Source organism: Littorina saxatilis, linkage group LG14, assembly GCF_037325665.1.
Source record: "Littorina saxatilis isolate snail1 linkage group LG14, US_GU_Lsax_2.0, whole genome shotgun sequence".
Taxonomy (NCBI): Eukaryota; Metazoa; Mollusca; class Gastropoda; order Littorinimorpha; family Littorinidae; genus Littorina; species Littorina saxatilis.
The window spans coordinates 6,958,970-6,980,385 of record NC_090258.1 but is presented as its reverse complement, the minus strand read 5'-3'; the positions used below and the strand labels follow the sequence as shown (position 1 = coordinate 6,980,385).

The 21,416-nt window shown below is 43.4% G+C and overlaps 1 protein-coding gene across 2 annotated transcripts; it reads right to left on the bottom strand.

Annotated features, from left to right (window-relative positions):
• Positions 1-6,381: 6,381 nt before the first annotated feature.
• LOC138947013 (glycine, glutamate and proline-rich protein-like) lies at positions 6,382-19,904 on the bottom strand. Of its 2 annotated transcripts, none has more exons than XM_070318446.1 (6): positions 19,850-19,904; positions 10,647-10,706; positions 9,309-9,398; positions 8,639-8,751; positions 7,759-7,909; positions 6,382-6,743 (listed from the first exon to the last, which is right to left on the bottom strand). In XM_070318446.1, exons 2-6 carry the CDS (start codon positions 10,678-10,680, stop codon positions 6,604-6,606), a joined length of 528 nt encoding a protein of 175 aa, XP_070174547.1. In that variant the 5' UTR covers positions 10,681-10,706; positions 19,850-19,904; the 3' UTR covers positions 6,382-6,603. The 2 variants fall into 2 exon arrangements, with proteins under 2 accessions (XP_070174547.1, XP_070174546.1); XM_070318445.1 differs by lacking the exon at positions 19,850-19,904 and adding an exon at positions 11,701-11,849.
• Between the last annotated feature and the right edge of the window lie 1,512 nt (positions 19,905-21,416).

Sequence of the window (21,416 nt, the reverse complement as noted above, 5' to 3'; positions counted from 1 at the left end):
CCGACGAAACCAAATCATAATAAGCAAGATGGCGGCAAATCCAAGGGAGCGAACCGAGAAAGCACGCGAACCGGTGTCAAAAGTCGGATCGGAACCGCTGCTCGTTATTTCAACTTAGCGAAACGAAACGGAAAACCGGAATTTCCGGCTTCAGATTTTTTCAAAAACCGGAAATCCGGCAAAAGCCGGAAGAGTAACACCCATGCAATTCCGTAACACATGTTACATAGCCACTGGTGAATTAACAGAGAGAAAAATAAAGAAAAACGGTCATAAACTTGAAAGGTTTTCGCATCCATGGGAGGTAATCGGAACCGACCAAACAGACTGAGCCAGTAGCACGACATATGTCGTGACAACCAGGTGACAGTATACGCAAAGTAGCGCGACATATGTCACGACTACCAGCCTAAGGGTTATAACCCACAGGCGGGACCTCAAACCAAAGTGTGTACATGTAATTTTTTTATTTTTACATATAGTCAAGTTTTGACTAAATGTTTTAACATAGATGATAGAGGGGGAATTGAGACGAGGGTCGTGGTGTGTGTAGAGCGATTCAGACAAAACTACTGGACTGATCTTTATGAAATTTTACATGAGAGTTCCTGGGAATAATATCCCCGGACGTTTTTTTCTTTTTTTTCGATAAATACCTTTGATGACGTCATATCCGGCTTTTTGTAAAAGTTGAGGCGGCACTGTCACACCCTCATTTTTCAATCAAATTGATTGAAATTTTGGCCAAGCAATCTTCGACGAAGGCCGGACTTCGGTATTGCATTTCAGCTTGGTGGCTTAAAAATTAATTGATGACTTTGGTCATTAAAAATCTGAAAATTGTAAAAAAAAAAATTTTTTATAAAACGATCCAAATTTACGTTCATCTTATTCTTCATAATTTTCTGATTCCAAAAACATATAAATATGTTATATTTCGATTAAAAACAAGCTCTGAAAATTAAAAATATAAAAATTATGATCAAAATTAAATTTTTTAAATTAATTTAAAAACACTTTCATCTTATTCCTTGTCGGTTCCTGATTCCAAAAACATATAGATATGATATGTTTGGATTAAAAACACGCTCAGAAAGTTAAAACGAAGAGAGGTACAGAAAAGCGGGCTATCCTTCTCAGCGCAACTACTACCCCGCTCTTCTTGTCAATTTCACTGCCTTTGCCATGAGCGTTGGACTGACGATGCTACGAGTATACGGTCTTGCTGAAATATTGCATTGCGTTCAGTTTCATTCTGTGAGTTCGACAGCTTGACTAAATGTTGTATTTTCGCCTTACGCGACTTGTTTATTTAGTATCTTCACAACATTGTCTCACTTTGAACCAACTTTTAAGTTATAGAAATCAAAAATAAGGGAGTTTATTATGATGCATTTTCGAAGGCAAAAATTAGGTTTTCTTTTTCGCTTGATAGCTCTTCAATAATGCAACATAACTCCCTTATTTCCTATTCCTATATAAATCAAAAAGTTGGTACAAATTCAGAATATGTTGTGAAGATACTAGATTATAAAAATATTACATGTACACATTTTAGTTAGAGGTCGCGGGTCTAAACACAATGCGAACATGGTCGGACGCAGAATTCCAATGCTTCAGTTTGCTTGATAGCTGTTCGAAAATGTATCATAACTCCCTTATTTTTGACTTTTATGACTTAAAACTTGGTACAACGTGAGAAAATACTGTAAAGATACTGGAACAACAAAAATATCTCTGGTACATGCTTTAGTTGGAGGTCGCGTGTGGTCACGTAGTCTTTAGTCAGACCGCTTTTAATTCATTGTTTGATGAAGATAATGACTAGCAATACGATGTAGCAGGATTTTTCTCTCTCTCGCTCTGTTTGGTGTGCTTGTTTGTTTGATTATTTTGTTTTTTTGTTCTTCTTTTTCTCGTTTGCTTTTCTTTATGGATTTTCTATTTCATTGCGTTTTAAAAACTTTTACTAGTTCTTTCTTGAATTTGATGTTTGTCTCCCCCTGTGCAGGTTGGCGTCTTGCAGTTGCATCTGCTCATACAATGGTTGTTCTGGATGTATCTGTGCCATGGCTGCCTTTACGTCTCTTTCCACAAAGACCTCAAGATGCTCTACCATCGATCTGCACACGCTGACAGTGACACCGGTAGGCCAGTGTGTTTGAACGAAGCAAGAAAACCGAGGGTGAATGAAGACAGCTGGCTGTCCCCCCATTTTAAGACTCCCTTTTTTAAAACCTGATTTTCTCAGATCATTGGAGGTTGTAAATGGGGGGGGGGGGGGGGGGGGGTTCCACAGTACACGGAAAGTATACTGTTCAAAAAAAGAAACGCATAGTTGCTACTTGCCAAATTTGTTTTATTTTTCAAAAAAATTAACAGAAAATCCAATATTAAGATTATTTGTTTGAAATTTGGAATGGACACAGTTGAATGCACACACAGTTCATTTGCATCTTCAAATCAATCAGTCAATCAATACGATTGGGTGCCGAGGCTGTCAAGTCAGTAGGGGGTGTGACTGCCTTGAGCAGCGACAACTGCCCGGCACCTTCTGGGCATGGACTGGATCAGATGCCGGATATCTTGCTGTGGTATGGTGTCCCACTCCTCCTGAAGTGCCTGCAATAGATCGCGGTGATTTGCCGGCGCTTCTTCTCGCCTGCGCACACGTCTGTCCAATTCATCCCAGAGGTGTTCTATCGGGTTCATGTCTGGCGACATGGATGGCCAGGGAAGCACCTGGACATGGTGGTCGGTGAGGAACTGGGTGGTGAGTCGTGCTGTGTGCGGGCGAGCGTTGTCCTGCTGGAATATGGCATCCTGGTCAGCCAGAAGAGGAAGGGCGTGTGGGCGCAGAATTTCCTCCACGTATCGCTGGGCAGTTATGCGCCCTTGGACGTGCACCAGGGTGCTCCTTCCAGCGGTATTGATCGCCCCCCACACCATGACGCCTCCACCACCATGAACGGGTGCCTCATCCACACAGTTGGGCGCGTAACGTTCGTTTACTCTCCGGTAGACCCTCCTCCGACCATCATGTCGCTGGAGCAGGAAGTAGGACTCGTCGCTGAACCACACGTGTCTCCAGTGATTCCGGACGGTCCAGCGAAGGTGCTGGTTGCCCCACTGCACTCGGTTCTGGCGATGGCGGCGGGTGAGGACAGCTCCTCTGTGAGGTCTGCGAGCTCTCAAACCAGCTTCATGCAGGCGGTTCCGCACGGTCTGGTCCGATAATCGGTGTGGCCCGGGGAGAGCCTGGACAGAAGATGAGGCCGACAGGAAACGATTCCGGAGGTGGCAGAGCCGTATGAAGCGGTCGTGAGCAGCAGTTGTCGCCCTTGGTCTTCCCGCTCGTGGCAAGTCAGCAACGGAGCCAGTGGCTTGAAACCTGACCCACAGTCTACTGATGGTGCTCTGGGACACGTGGAAGTGCCTGGCGATTGCACTTTGACTTTGGCCTGCTTGTAAACGACCCAATGCAATTTGGCGGTCTTCTCTGCTCAATCGGGCCCATCTTTCGTCGCTGAATTGTCGTCTGATTTCTTTGTGGCGAACAATCCGCTTTTATGGGTTTTGGAAGACATGGTGAGAGCTCAATATTCCCCGAGTTTCACGAGATTACACTGAAGCATGACGAGTGGTCATGCCAAATGAGCAATTTTGACATTGTAGCCACTGATAACGCATGCGTCACGTGCAGAGCTCACTTGTGGCAATGGACGAAAGGTCGACGACCAGATAAACATTTTCTGCAGTTTGGTGGATATCCTTGTAGCCATATAACTAAATTAACCAAATATTACAAGCTATGCGTTTCTTTTTTTGAACAGTATAGGTACCCAAAAGTGATTTTTTAAACTTAAAGGAACTGAAATGAATTTGTGTTGTTTATATAGCCCTTGATTATTTTAATCTAACCATATAAATTGTATGTGTGTGAGTTGATTAGAACTAAAGTTATGAATTTTTTAAGATTTATTATTGGCGTTCATTTCTCGTAACTTTCAAAAGTGAACAAAAGGCCATCTTTGTAGACATATATCAACTCTCTTAAGCAAGCCAAGACCCTGTAGGTTAATTAATCTGAAAGTACAAAAAATGATTTAATTTTTTCTGGAGCAAAAGGATTTTCTGATCTCTGAGAATAAGAGGTCAAAGTTGACAAAAATGACCAAAAATTGCAAAATAGACCAAATTGATTGGCGAACTTAAATAAAATCCTTAAAAAATCATAACTTTGGCTCTAATTGACCCACACACACAAAATTGGTTGATAAATGATCAGAAGAACAAGATACACACACTCAGAGGAAACATAAATTCAGTAAATGGAAATTTAATTTTCCTTTGTGTGGGGGTGGGGAGTGTGTGATGTGAGAGCAGGCGAGTTTACTTTATTTTCAGTCAAAGTGACTCTTGATTTCGGAGTAGCCCTGGATGATGTCATCCACTTCAAGCACTCTCCACATTCTTCCATCACTGTAATAGTCATGGTCGTAAAAAACAGCCAGCCACTCTCCCTGACGAGTGAATATGAAGGGCTCATGTTCCATGAGAACATCGTCCTCAAGACGAGCTTGCTCAGCAGGCGGCTCGTTCTCGTCATCTCTCACTCTCAGGATCACATGTTCTTGAAGCTTGTCACCAAGATGTTCTCCCAGGATTTGGCTTAGTTCCTTCACACTGTGAAGGAACTAAGCCAAATGTGAATCACAGTGCCCGAAAGTTCCGGCTGCCCCTTCTGCCCCAACACACATTTCTGGTACCGGACCTGGTCTTTCACCGCCTCAACCAACACTGTGCCTTTCTCCCCCCTCCGCCTCAACCTTCGCAGTAGCAAACTGACATCGGCCCTAACTGTGCAGGCCCCCCCCCCCCCCCCTTGTTCAGCAATCCTCTGTATGAGCTCTGCTTTCTGCTGTGCAAGCTTAGCTGCCTTCATTTGCCGGGTGGCCTCCTGCTGTGCCATCCGCTCTCTCAATTTAAGAAACACCAGTTTTTCCTGGCGACGGCGTTGTTGCATCAACCCAGGGGCTTTCTTTCTCGCAAAATGCAGTAGGTGAGTCTTTTCAACATCTTCCTTTATGTTGAGCCACTCCGGAGTTTTGTTATGCGCCACCATTTGTCGCGCAGATCTGTTCTGCAGTGTGGAGTTTCGATGCTTCTGGATGTCGAAGTCAAAGTCTCCGAAGACGTTCTCCCCCAGCAAATAAGTCAGAGGGCAGTGGTCCAGACCTTCTGGGTAGGCTGCAGGTGGGACGCCGAACTTTCCTCCCTGGAGGAAGTCAATGAGCTGGTTCAGGGAAACTCCCAGGAGCCCTGGCATCAGCTTCTGCAACGCAGGCAGGACAAGCGTCGCGATGGTGGGATCCTCAACGAAGTCGAAGACGCTGTCCCACATTGCAGTCTTGTCGCCCTCTAGCTCAAAGTCTCCCTGGAAGATGCCATCAAAGTTTCGGTCCAGCAGCTCACTTGCATCATCCTCCCACCTGCAAAACAAAACAATTCATATCATATCCAGTCATTTACAAAATGTATTTAATATAGAACTTACTTTCCTACCAAAAACCATATTAGTAGTAAGAAAGAGTAAGACTAAGACTAAGAGTAAGAAAAAGATATACCCAAAACTGATTAATGATAACTAAACACCTTAAATTGCACTTTACATTCTCACAACAAACAGACAAAAGAACGAGGTAAAACACTTGCCTGTCAAAAGCTTTTGTCAGATCCTTGACGAAGAAGTGAAACTGTGTGTATTTGACGCCACTCTCCAGGATCTGCCAATAGGGACCAGTCACGCGCAGATTGAGGACAGCAATGGCAGCAGTAAGCGCCATCAGTGTGTCGTCTGCGAGGTCGTCCTGCACACTCTGGATCAGTACCGAAACTGTATGGGTGGTACGCAGTTTCGCTTTGTGCACCGTCGCTCATGTCATTAATTTTGATAAGACATCTTCAACATGTTTCTCAGAACATGAACAAGTCTACTTAAGAGCATTTAGCATTCTAACTTCTAAAACTGAACTCTCGGGCTCATATTTTGGGATCGACATTTTATTTTGTTTCTGACATGTTGCAACTTCTCTCGTTTTCAAGACAAAAGAACTGTGTCTTTGGAGGTTGGTTCCAATCTTTGCATCGATAGGTCATGGTCTGCGTGCATGCATCTGTGTGTGTGTGTGTGTGTGTGTGTGTGTGTGTGTGTGTGTGTGTGTGTGTTTGTGTGTGTGCGTGCGTGCGTGTGTGCGTGTGTGTGTGTGTGTGGATGTGTGCGCGCGCGCGTGTGTGTGCGTGTTTTCTCCTTGTTTTCACTCTCCTCAATTCTTTCTCAACCATTCTTGCTCTACTCTTCAGAAAGCAAAATACCCAAACTTTCTTTTGTCACTTCATTTCCTTGCTCTCATTTTCTTCTTCAGTTTACATATATATATATATATATATATATGACAATTACACTATCAAAAAGGTGTTTTCCAAAACCATCTCTTCGATCATCATTCTGACAGAGATGTTACTTTCAAAACATTTCGCCTACTTTCTCCACTAGTGTTCCTCTTCAAAAGAAGAAACGGGCATGAAATCTGCAGGCTCCGTTTAGGACCAACCATAATGGCTCTTGAGGTACTGCGCACGCGCGATGACGTCATTGCTGTAGTCCTTTCCGGTGGTGATAGCGTCTATGTTGGAAAAGCTATGGATACGGCTGCGACCTGCGTTGTAGGCAACGATGGCGGCTGGAAAATGGAAAAGAAATTCGTGGTTAAAATTCAGATGTCACACAAGTCCCTACACCAATCAATCAATCAATCAATGAGGCTTATATCGCGCATATTCCGTGGGTACAGTTCTAGGCGCTCTGCAGTGATGCCGTGTGAGATGAAATTTTATACGGCCAGTAGATTGCAGCCATTTCGGCGCATATTTACCAATCACGGCCTATTATTCCAAGTCACACGGGTATAGGTAGACAATTATTAACTGTGCCTAAGCAATTTTGCCAGGAAAGACCCTTTTGTCAATCGTGGGATCTTTAACGTGCACACCCAATGTAGTGTACACGGGGGGAGGGTTCGGACACCGAAGAGAGTCTGCACACAAAGTTGACTCTGAAATAAATTTCCGCCGAACCTGGGATCGAACTCACGCTGACAGCGGCCAACTGAATACAAATCCAGCGCGCTACCAACTGAGCTATATCCCCGCCCCACACCACCATCCCCTCCAAGCATTCCGCCCTAAAATTAAAAAAATTAAACAAAATGTATCAAACAAATTGTATGACCGATATATTTTTTTAACAACATCAGGGCTGGACCTGAGGGGGGAATCTGGTTATCGGAATCCCCCCACCCTGTCCTTTTTTTTTGTCAAGGAGAGACCCAAAATACCCTTTTCAAATGCTAAATTTCAACAGCATTTTGGGGACCTTGTGGCAATGATCGCTGGCTCGCAGTGATCGATAACAACGTGTTTTGATCGAGGTGATGACGTGGGTTTGGCTTGAGGTCACGTGAGTTTAGGAAAACACACGCGCTCATAGCGATCGCTACCAGTGATCGGCACGCAATCGGCGGCAAATCGTGGCTCCGATGAGCATATTTTCGACAGAAAAGAAAAGAATATCACATCGAGCGCAAACTGCATAACAAACACATCAGAGATCAAATCCAAAAACAGATGGACTGCTAGGAAGAAGAAGAAGAAGAAGAAGAAGAAGAAGAAGAAGAAGAAGAAGAAGAAGAAGAATACCTTGCACTTGCTGCTCAATGGACCAGGACGGGAATTTGGACTTGAAGTAGTTGATGTCAGGGATGATTTTCTGGTGCACCATCATCTCGATGTGACAGCACGATTTGGGCGGACAGTTCCTGCACGGCAGTCCTGAGGTGTGAATGTCACACTGCACGTGAAACACAGAGAAATGCCCTTAAGACTGACTTGTGGTTGATACGCGTATTCCGATGTCACACATGGAGGCACAGTTTGTATGTATGCGTGTGTGTGAGTGAGTGTGTGTGTGTGTGTGTGTGTGTGTGTGTGTGTGTGTGTGTGTGTGTGTGTGTGTGTGTGTGTGTGTGTGCGTGCGTGCGTGCGTGCGTGTGTGTGTGTGTGCTTGTGTGTGTGTGTGTGTGTGTGTGTGTGTGTGTGTGTGATCATCATCATCATCGTCGTCGTCATCAGGGTAGCTCAGTTGGTAGAGCACTTAACTTGTGATCCTTAGGTCACGGGTTGGAGTTCAGGACGGGACGCCGGACACGAGTCAAAATCATGTGCAGACTCAAAGACGGTATCCATGTCCCATCCTCGTGTCATTAGAGGGGCACGTAAAAAAAAAAAAACTCACTCATTCTGCCACAAAGGCGGTTCTTCATTGAACCCGAAGTCGACTTCGTGATAACTTCCTGAAGTCTCTTTACCGAAACTTCTGTGCTAAAGCTTCGTGCGACCAGCTTCCAGAAGCACCCTGAGCGGAGTCAACAGGCATAAGGCCAGGTGGTTGATTACACCTAAACACACACACACACACCTGGGTAGTGCGACTCCTGCTGCTAGCTTTCAACTGGGAGGAAGCGACCCGAATTTCCCAATACGATGATATTAAGGAAATAGAAATCTCCTCCCCACTTACCTGCATGATGCCGTAACCGTTATGGTCCCAAGTTCCCAAACCGTCAGCCCCGAGGGACGCTCCACCATTGGTCTCTCTGCTGGCAATGCCGCCGATGATACTGGCCTCGATACCTGGTTCATGCATCAAAGGATCAACCAAATGAGTAATTAATGTATCTATTAACTCCTCTGAAATCTGCGTACGGCTGCCTAAATGGCAGGATAAAACGGTTAAACACTTAAATACTCACTCGTGCAATAAACACGAGTGTACGTGGGGAGTTTCAGCCAAAAGGAAAATTGATCAATAGCACACTACTCTCTGTTCCGTGTTTAACCAGTTTAGCAACAATTGATCAGTTAACTAGATAATCAACTGAGAACATTTGGCCTAATTATGAACTGAATTAGGAAAAAATCAGTAAAGTAACTAAAATCATACACGTTTGCCAAAATGATTGATTGAGACAGAGAGTGAGAGACAGACAGACAGACAGACAGACAGACAGACAGACAGAGTTAAAGAGAAACAGAGAGAGTGGTTTCTTTCATAGTTGGATAAAATGGATTTACAACACACACACACACACACACACACACACACACACACAAATCCCTCTACCCCTACCCCACCCCCAACCCACCACCCACCCACAAACGCACGCAAATGATCGAAGATAATGACTCACAGTTTGCGTTGGCAACCTGATCATAGCAGGACTTCATGCTGTTCAGTTCATGGATGCGATAGGCCACGTCGGCATGAGACCCGGCCACACCTAGTGAACACAGCACAATACTTTCTATAATATGCACGGCGACATCGTTTGGCTGTCATTTACGTAGTATTATGTTACAATTTAATCCACAGCACAGTATTTGCATGTCAAAATGAGTAAGTTCAGTCAGTTTTGCGTAACAATATTATCTACAGCACCATATTTCTCGTTAAAGATTACGAATGTAGAATCTATATATATATATATACGACTAGTGTCTGTCTGTCTGTCTGTCTGTCTGTCTGTCTGTTCGCGATGCACGGCCAAAGTTCTCGGTGGATCTTTTTCAAATTTGGACACCGTATTCAGCTACACCCCGGACACAACCTCATCGATGAGATATTTCAACACGTGCTCTCAGCGCGCAGCGCTGTGCGCGCTGAACTGATTTTTTTATTTTTTTATTTTTTGTTTTTGTTTTTTTGTCGGGATCCACTACCAGTAACTCTTCCTTATCTTCTCCAGTGTTTTCAGCCGCGATTATCTCCCTTCCTCCGTGTGGCGTCAATCCATATTCCCGTTACTACGTTACTATTTTTGGAAGGTCACTGCACGTTACTATTTTTAGAAGGTCTCCAGTGTTTTGCGCGTTTATCTCCTTTCCTTCGTGCGCAGGCGCAGCCTGGTATTCGGCTCTACTTCTTCCCGGCGAAGCGGGTAATCATCTAGTGTAATATATATTCCATGTGCGGTATCGCCCATATTTGTCTTGTCTCTATCAACAACATGCAATAACAACGGCAAACACAGCGACAACACCATCGCAAACAAAATCAACAACAGCGATGATCTTGGCTAAATTCTATTTTGAAGAATGCGACACATTTTCCGAGAGGTTTTAAAGGCCAACTAATTGTGCACGTAAAACCCTGAGACATTTACTGCATTGCTTTATTATCCCATTGCTGGCAAATTCTAGTCGCTTCCTCGCAGTGGAAAGCCAGCAGCAACAAGAGTCGCGCTACACAGGCGTAAGCGTGCTTCAGGTGTGATCAGCCACCTGCATTTATGGCCGAACGACCTATGTATTTTCACATGCCACAATGACACGGGGATGGGACACAGAGACAGTCTCTGAGTCTGCGCATAAAGTTCACCCGTCCCGCGCGGCCTGTGGATTCGAACCCGCGACCCAACGATCACAAGTCCAGTGCTCTGCCAACTGAGCTACCCGGCCACCGCCAAATCAACAACAACAACAACAACCTCAAAAAAAGAAAATGTGTACAATGGAAACGTTGGCCTCACCTCTGCCAGAAATCCCAGTGGTGTGTAGGTGCATAATATTTCCGTAACAACTGTTAGCGCCTGAAAAAAAAGCAAAAAACAGTTGATAGTAGACATGCACCAAGAACAAATAAAATGAGGCCTGAATTAAAAAAAATTGTGTAAAGGTAAATATTTGTTTTTCTTTGTCCCTTCGTTTACTTTAATTTTTTTTAATTTTAATTTTTTTTAATTTTTTGGTAAATAATAAAATAAAATAAAGAAAGGGCCGGAGAAAAGATCAGAAGGAATGCAAGAATGATCAAAGAAAGATATAAAAGGAAGAACCAATAAAGAAAGAAAAGATGGAAGGAAGAAATTCGGACGAAGGGAAGGAAGGGAAAAAGAAGGAACCTCGTCTCAAAGGTGTAGATGTAGATGTAAATGCTTGTATAACTGTGTTTTAATTTTAAATGTGTCAAGCGCAAAGAGCATAATTGTAAAGTTATGATGTTGCGCTGTATAAATGCTCATTTATTATTATTATTATTATTATTATTATTATTATTATTATTATTATTATTATTATCAAAGAAAACAACGTAGTACCAGAGACAAAAAGAAATGAAAAGTCAGCTGAAATCAAAGCCTCAAAACTGCCCTAAAAATCAAAACATGCTATAAATACGTTATAAAACCTAATTGATTAACTCACTAACAAAGTAACCAGCTAATTTACTAACTATAATACTAGCTAACTAACTAACTAACTATCAACACAAATGAAAAGTAAGCTGCATGAAAGCCTCAACTAACTAACTAACTAACTAACTAACTAGCTTTAACCAACTATCAACACAAATGAAAAGTAAGCTGTATGAAAGGCTCAAAGTTGGCCTAAAAATCACAACCTGCTATATACACGTAAACAAACTAACTAACTGATTCACTCACTAACTTACTAACTAACTAACTAAATTACTAACTAACTCACTCACTAACAAGCTCTCTTGCTAATTAACTAACTATCCGATTAACTCAGTAACCCGGCAACGAACTACGTAACTAACTTGCTAACTCAGTAATTTCTACTCACCGTACGCCCCAGAAATGGCGCAGGCAGCAAAACACAGCAACAAAATCATCACGTTTTACTTTGATCCCGCCGACAAACAGCTAGCTGAATGTCTGGGCCAACACGTGTATATATAAGTACTCTCACAAGCGACTAATATCTAGTTTAATCCACTTCTGGTACTCTCCATAACCCCAAAACCAGATAAAATCAGGGGCCGGAATGTTCGCTTTTACCAAGCAGATTAAGAAGGGTCACGAATTTCGTTCCGTTGCCATTTTAGGTCGTAAAACGTCCTAACTTTTGGGCACACGGTCCTTCTGATTCCAAAACGAACAGAAAATCTGCTTGCCGACAGAAACGGGTGGCCATTTAGACGAAGTAAACTTTGCGGAATTTGTTGCCTTATGGGGGAGGGGGGATGGTGGGGACAGGGCTCCCCACGGACGCCCGTCCTAAAGGGTCTATGGACCCCCACTTTTAATGTTTAGAGGGTCCCGGGACCCCCACTTTTAATGTTTAGAGGGTCCATGGACCCCCACTTTTAATGTTTAGAGGGTCCCGGGACCCCCACTTTTAATGTTTAGAGGGTCTATGGACCCCCACTTTTAATGTTTAGAGGGTCCCGGGACCCCCACTTTTAATGTTTAGAGGGTCCCGGGACACCCACTTTTAATGTTTAGAGGGTCCCGGGACCCCCACCTTTAATGTTTAGAGGGTCCCGGGACCCCCACTTTTAATGTTTAGAGGGTCCCGGACCCCCACTTTTAATGTTTAGAGGGTCTATGGACCCCCACTTTTAATGTTTAGAGGGTCCCGGGACCCCCACTTTTAATGTTTAGATGGTCTATGGGTTCCCGACGCGGGTTTTTAGGGGGTCCCAGGAGTCCATGGTCCCCAACCCCCCTGTGGCATTGTTATCGCGAAAAGTGTGATATGAAGTGTACTTTTTCATCAAAATAATCGAAGAGGACACTTCAACTATACCTTGTTTAATGGAACACACACACTTTTCCATATTGTTCCGGGCAGAAATTGGCATTTGGCTATATACTTGACTGATGCCTACAGTTTGAAAGAGTACCTATACGCTACCCACGATCGCGGAAATTTAGTGCATCCCGCGGGACCCGCTTTTTATAGGTTTAGTGCGTCCCGGGCCCCCTCAGTAAATATCTTGTTCGTGATTTCGGCTTCTAGTGAGTATAGGACGCAGGGACGCGCACTTTGGGGATTACTGGGGGATATCTTAATCCCTCAATCTCTATTTTGGGACTTGGCCCAATATATGCATGCACCCATCAGATATTTAAAACAGGGCGTGCTTTATTTACTGTAACTCTGACACACTTTTTGAAGAACAATAAGAACTGATAAGAAATATACGTTACCTTGAGAAGGCACACGACAATGAAGACACATGAACAGAAACAATTGTGTTTGTTTGTTTGTTTGTGTGTTTGTTTGTTTTGTTTTGTTTTAAACTAAGTTGACTGCCACCAAGATCACACACAAGATAAACTTTTCCCGCAAAGAAAGTCATTTCTTTTAGGGAGCAGCAACAAAAGCAACAAAAGCGACAGCAACAAATATAAAACACACACACACACACACACACACACACACATACACACACCTCACAACACATAAGGACAACACACACAGACACACAGACACACACTCACCCACACAGGCCGATTCTCCAAAAGCAAGTCACACACTAACCAAAAACCTCTTTTCTAACCACGTTCGCGGCACGCACACAAATTCACACATCATGACACAGTGCAGAAAAACGAGGTCTGAAGCACTTGTGATGATCCAGGATAGGCATCATCTGGTCACTGACAATAGCGTGCAGAAACATGAGTGAACGAAGAAAAAGAAGAAAAAGAAGAAGAAGATATGCATCGAGCTGATCTCAGACCAAATTACTGCAAGTACAGTGGAACCTCCCATTTAAGACCTTCAAAAATCTGAGAAAATCAGGTCTTTAAAAAGGAGAGTGTATTTTTTGTTTGTTTGTTTGTTTGTTTGTTTGCTTAACGCCCAGCCGACCACGAAGAGACATATCAGGGCGGTGCTGCTTTGACATATAACGTGCGCCACACACAAGACAGAAGTCGCAGCACAGGCTTCATGTCTCACCCAGTCACATTATTCTGACACCGGACCAAACAGTCCTAGCACTAACCCCATAATGCCAGACGCCAGGCGGAGCAGCCACTAGATTGCCAATTTTAAAGTATGACCCGGCCGGGGTTCGAACCCACGACCTCCCGATCACGGGGCGGACGCCTTACCACTAGGCCAACCTAGAGGAGAGGAGAGCGTATTAAAATGGGGGTACATTTACAGAGGTTATGAACAAAAAAACCTAAGTAAAGTTTTGAGGGTCTTATAAAAGGGAGGAAGTCTTACATTGGGCGGGGGGGGGGGGGGGGGAGGGGGGGGTCTTAAACCTTAAAAGGCGGGTTCCACAGTATACCTTGAATATCCCAGCTGTCGACACACCACCACTGACATCGAAATAATCGCTGCACACAATCCCCCATTCGCCGTTGACGTTAATCTCCACTCTTCCTTCAAGCTGAGTGGAACCGTCTGACAGCCGGACATAGACTGGACATTTCGAATCAAAACATGTTTTGTGATCCCTGGAGCTGTTCATTGTTTACAACAAAACACACACATGTAGACGCGCGCGTACGCGAACACATGCGCCTACGCACGCACGCATGCACTCACGCAAAAACACTTACGCACACCCGAATACACACGCGCACCAACGCATACACTCGCACGCACGAACGCACGCACGCACGCATGCACTCACGCAAAAACACACACCCGAATACACACGCGCACCAACGCATACACTCGCACGCACGCACGCACGCACACACACACACACGAACACACACACATACACTCGCACGCACGCACGCACCCCCCCCACACAAACACATACACACACACACACACACACACACACACACACACACACACACACACACACGACCCCGAACAAAAAGAGAGATGTTTTTGACATTTACAAGTGGAAAACGAAAATGCCTTAATTATTTTGGGTTACCGTCAACTCAAAATACAAAATATCAAACGCACCTGAACGCAAAATATGTGTGAGCGCTAGTCGCAAAACAATATGTGTGTTTGTGCAAGACATTTTGAAGTGTACCTGTTAGAATGTTGCAACTTGTGTGTTTTTTTTGCCCTTAATATTCAGCTTTTCTTGACAACAAGAATAACATAGTCGTCATGCAGGGCTTTAACGCGAAACATGAGAGTGCTTATACCACGCATTTTATTCATTTACGCGTTAGACTTTCGCAGCTTGCGTGGGTTTTGTACATCCATATTCCGCTTCAATGAACAATTTAATTAGATTAAATATAGTATCCAGGGTTAAACGGAGACAATTATACGTGCTCATGCAATAAATGAGGCATTTTCATGGCGTGCGCTTCGTCCTAGAATACACGTTCAGCTTTGGGGAGTGACCCACTGATTGGGAGTAAGAAATGTTCAAGAACAATTTCATCTTGCCTTCAATTTTCGTTCTTTGGAGGTATTGCCACTTGAGTTTGAGAGAAAAAATTCAAAGCACCTGGGAAGACATGCAGATTTAACATGTATGCAAGAAGTAGAAAGCATAGATGTGATTTGAATGGTTAGGGAGTTTTGAAATGAAGCAGAGTGATGCCACTGTGTTCTTGGACACGATCAGAGACACTTTCTTGTATCAGCATGTTGTGGACCCTACTCATTGTCGAGGTGATCAGCAACCTACTCTTATTGACTTGGTGTTAACGAATGAGGAAGGCATAGTTGCGAATCTAAAACATCATGCGCCTTTAGGTAAAAGCCATCACCATTGTTTAATGTTTGAGTACATATGCTATGCCAGTAAGATAGACCATGGGTCTGAGGGGAAGTTCGCCTATGCCAGGGGGGACTATGACTCGATGAAAACTAAGTTTGCATCTCTCAACTTAGCGAACAAAATTGAAGGACTCAAAGCACAGGAGGCATGGGACATTTTGTCCAGCAATATAGAGACACTAGTGGGTGAATATGTTCCTCATGTTCGGAGCAATGGACCCAATAGGAAAAGAAAACCTCTGTGGATGAATGAAAAAGCACTGGCCAAAGTGAAAAAAAACGTTCAGCATATCAGAGATATATGCAAACTAGGGAAGGGGCAGACTATTCATTGTATGCAAAGGCCAGAAACCAAGCTAAGAAGGCATGTAAAAATGCGGTAAAAGATCATGAGAAAGACATTGCTAGAGCTGCTAAGAGCAACCCCCAAAGCATTCTACGCTTACGCCAAAAGCAAGATGGCCACCCGAGATGGTGTGCCCGATCTAACTGATAAGAGTGGTAAACAAGCAACGAAAGACAGTGAGAAAGCGGATATGCTTAATGACTTTTTCTGTGTGTTCACGAAAGAAAATCTTGACTACGTCCCTGATTGTGAGGGAAGGAAGTTGAATAATGAATTGAATAACATAGACATTGACACGAACGCAGTCCTGAAGTTGCTCAAGGCACTTGACGCCTCGAAGTCAACTGGACCTGATAATATGCATCCAAGAGTGTTGAAAGAATTGGCTGACGTTTTAGCTGAAGTTTTAGCGATTGTTTTTAGGGCATCGCTAGCTGAAGGAACAGTACCATATCAGTGGAAGCAGGCAAATGTAACACCCCTTTTCAAGAAGGGCTGTAAGAGCAGTCCAGGCAACTACCGCCCAGTGAGTTTAACAAGCATACCATGCAAACTGTTAGAAAAGTTGATAAGAACCAGTGTTTTCTCTCATTTGACAGCCAACGACTTGTTATCAGATTGCCAGCATGGTTTTGTGGCAAAACGATCATGCGTGACAAACTTAATTAGCGTCATTGACGACTGGACAGATAGCTTAGATGATGGAGTACCGGTTGACGCTGTGTACCTTGATTTTGCTAAGGCATTCGATTGTGTTCCGCATGTGCGGTTACTGAAAAAACTAGAAGCATATGGTATCCATGGACTTGTCAAAAACTGGATCGGTGATTTTCTAAGTGATAGAAAGCAAAGGGTGAAGGTCAATGGGTCTATGTCAGACTGGAAAGACGTGACAAGTGGAGTGCCCCAGGGCAGTGTGCTGGGCCCGGTTTTATTTGTTATATACATTAACGATCTCCCTGAAGTTGTGAGCAGTCTGTGCAGCATGTACGCTGATGATACAAAAGTGTACCGACAAATCAGAACTTGTGAAGATAGCAAGGAACTCCAGAGGGATTTGGACAGTTTGGTCGACTGGGCAGACAAGTGGCAGATGCGCTTTAATGCAGATAAGTGTAAGACATTACAGTTGGGTACAAAAAATCAGAAACTTATGTATAATATGAGAAAACCTGGCAGCGTGGACAGGGTTGATCTGGAAAGCTCAAGTGCAGAAAAGGACCTTGGAGTCAATGTAGACAGTGAATTGAAATTCTCAAAGCACGTGGAAACACAAGTCAACAAGGCAAACAGAATCCTGGGTCTCATTAGACGGTCTTATGAGCATTTGGACGCAGAAACGCTAAGACTTCTCTTTGTTGCACTTGTACGGCCTCATCTGGAGTTTGCAAATGTGGTGTGGAGTCCCCGACTCGAGAAAGATAAAACTTTGATTGAAAGTGTATTAAGAAGAGCCATGAAGTGTATTCCAGGGTTGAAGACCTTGAGTTATGAAGAGCGTTTGAGAGTTTTGAAAGTTCCAAGCATGTGCTATAGGCGTATCCGGGGAGACATGATTGAAGCATACAAATTCGTGCATGGATACTACGATTGCAAGAACCCACTGGAGCTGAATAGCCTTTGTAATACCCGTGGACATCAGTTCAAGCTCAAGAAGAAACAATGCAGAACAGCTCTCCGACAGTCTTTCTTCACGAACAGAATCATAGACACGTGGAACTCCTTGGACAAGAATGTGGTAGAAGCGCCGACAATGAACAGTTTCAAAAATCGCTTGGACAATGCACTGAAAGATTATATGTATAGCCCAAATGTCAGTATGCCTCTCACTACACCAGCCAAGAAAAAGTTGATAGAATAGGCCACGGTCAAAAGATCGTGTAGGTTACCTAGCCCAAAGTTAGGCTAGGATAGCAACTGATCAAAAGATCAGACAAAGGCTTAACAGCCTAAGTACCAGTCTGATAACATAACATAACATAACACATGTGTGCCTAATATTAGCATGTTCATGTTTTTAAAGCGTAGTTAACCCACCGAACTCTACCATGGATTACAGGATCGTTTCCGTGCGTACTTGGTCTTATTCTTGAGTGTACACACGAAGGGGTAAGGCACTAGCAGATCTGCACATAAGTTAACCACACCGGTAAAACACTAACGTTCTTATGGTCATTTTAATTGTGCATTCAGAAACTTTGGGAAAGCATTGGAACCGCCATTGAAAGCAGAAACATAGTTGCAGTTGAAAGGAAGTTATGAAATGTAGCACACTGATCTTCACCGGCAAACCATCGAATCAAATCAAATTAACTTTACAATAAGAATAAGAATAAGAATAAGAATAAGAATAAGAATACTTTATTATCTCATAGAGAAATTCAGGCGTGGTACATAACAATAATACAAACAGGACATTGTTTTTACATAGGACAAATAGCACTATATAACAGGGCAGGTTATAAACACACCTCCCACATACCTCTCTGGCCATTCCTTGCATTGTGCTTACGCATTCAATCATGAACACATCCATGTCTCACTTACACATCGCACACATTAACTTTATTATGTGTGCCTTGTGGTGAGATATGTGCGCGTTATAAATTCTCGTATTATTATTATTATTACTATTATCTCAAGTCTGCAAAATTTGAGATTTATAGTATTTAAGTTCTAATAGAAATGTTAAACTTAAGCGTAAAGAACTTGAATTCTTGAAGCAGTTTTCCCCGTAGGCTAGCAAATCAAGCGAGAAACAAAGAAAAGAAAAGTACATTTGCAAACTATATGCAATACCTAGCTCATACATAAAGGTCCTAACAGTAACCTTTATACTTGAACGTACACATTTCTTTTCAATTAATCATCGCCATGACCAGGGCCGGACCCAGGGGGGGGGGGGGGGGGGGGGGTTCCAGGGGTTCCGGAACCCCACCCCTGGAAAAAGCATGTACCTTGCTTTGAGTGTTTTTTTTGTTTTTTTGTTTTTGTTTTAAATAAATTTTGTGTGTGTCTCTAACAAATTTTATTCAATGTGAAATCCGATGAGAAAAAGGTACCCCCCCCCCCCCACAATGCTGCTCTTAACCCTCAAAACAAGGCCCAGAATGCACCAGATTTTAACCGTTTTTCAAAAAAATTTCCGGGGGAGCATGCCCCCGGACCCCTTCGCCACTTCGCTGATTTGCCCCCCCAAAAAGGAGGAACCCCCTCCTTACAACTCATTTGGTCCGGCCCTGATGACAGGGGTCCTGATTTGGCCTATATGGTCCGCTGGACCCAAACAGCAATGTTCAGCTATCATGTCATATCATCGCCATGACAACACAGATGTGGGAAGACGGGCGCAATGGCCTAGTCGACAGGACACCGGCTTCCTGTGCAGATGGTTTAGTGTTCGAATCCCGGCCACGCCCAGTGGGTTAAGGCTGGAGATTTGTCCGATCATCCTAGGCCAACTTATGTGCAGATCTGCTAGTGCCTTAATTACCCCCGTTCGAGTGTACACTCAAGAACAAGACTAAGTACGCACGGAAAAGATTCTTAATCCATGGTAAAGTTCGTGGGTTAACTACGCTTTAGAAACTTGACACGAACATGCCAATATCAGGCACACATCCCCCGGAATCGGCGTATGGCTGCCTACAGAGCGAGGTAAAAACGGCCATACAAGTCAAACCCCACTTGCACACACACACACACACACACTCACACTGACACACACACACACACATGCACACACACACACACACACACACACACAAAAACACGTACACAAACAAACACACACACACACACACACACACACACACACACACACACACATACAAACTGAACAAACAAACAAACAAACACACAGTGGTCTTGAGAGTTGCAGCCCACGAACGCAGAAGAAGAAGAAGATGTGGTTCAATCTACCTTTGGAAGCCTAGCTGTGTACAGACGACCCTCGCGTTTTCTTCATTCCAGTAATTGGCACACACACCTCCCCAGGTACCGTTCAGGTGAATTTCCACTCGCCCCTGCGAGGTCGTGTTGGCCCCTCCAACCAAACGGACTGGAATTTGTGCTGGAATAAAAAAAAAAAGTATTTCGGAGATTTTCGATGTACTAGTAGCCTACCCGTGACAAAAAGCAAACTCTTGCACTTATTTTCCGAAAAGAAAAAGAACAATGAAGACGAAGGAATGTCAGAAAGCAACCTCAAACTAGCATACAAACACACACAAAAACAAACAAACAAACAAGAAACAAGTCGCGTAAGGCGAAAATACAATATTTAGTCAAGTAGCTGTCGAACTCACAGAATGAAACTGAACGCAATGCAACGCAGCAAGACCGTATACTCGTGGTCCACCGCTCACGGCATAGGCAGTGAAATTGACAAGAAGAGCGCGAGAGCGGGGTAGTGGTTACGCTATGCTGCATAGCACGCTTTTCTGTACCTCTCTTCGTTTTAACTTTCTGAGCGTGTTTTTAATCCAAACATATCATATCTATATATTTTTGGAATCAGGAACCGACAAGAAATAAGATGAAAGTGTTTTTAAATTGATTTCGAAAAATAAATTTTGATAATAATTTTTATATATTTAATTTTCAGAGCTTGTTTTTAATCCGAATATAACATATTTATATGTTTTTGGAATCAGCAAATGATGGAGAATAAGATAAACGTAAATTTGGATCGTTTTATAAATTTTTATTTTTTTTTTACAATTTTCAGATTTTTAATGACCAAAGTCATTAATTAATTTTTAAGCCACCAAGCTGAAATGCAATACCGAACCCCGGGCTTCGTCGAAGATTACTTGACTAAAATTTCAACCAATTTGGTTGAAAAATGAGGGCGTGACAGTGCCGCCTCAACTTTCACGAAAAGCCGGATATGATGTCATCAAAGACATTTATCAAAAAAATGAAAAAAACGTATGGGGATATCAATCCCAGGAACTCTCATGTCAAATTTCATAAAGATCGGTCCAGTAGTTTGGTCTGAATCGCTCTACACGCACGCACACACACACATACACACACACATACACACACACACACACACATACACCACGACCCTCGTTTCGATTCCCCCTCGATGTTAAAATATTTAGTCAAAACTTGACTAAATATAAAAAGAAACAAACAAATAAGCAAACAAAACAAACAATACAAATGAAAAAGCAAGCAAACCACAAAGACACAGACCAAGTTATAATTCACTATATATAAATTGGTGTTTTACCTGGTGAGCAAATTGCACCAGCGTCGTTGGCATGGCTACAGGTGTGATGGGCGATGGCGGAGTAAGCACAGGTAGACAGGTGTCCCTCCGCTCCCGCACACTTCACGTGGTCCATGTTGATCGATCCGTTTCCTTCCCCGTAAAATCCACCCGTCACTGGCAGAACGTACGTGCTGAGAAAAACAAACACCGCAGAACTTGAAGGCGGGAAGAACAAGAACAAGTAACAACAAAAAAGCACTCACG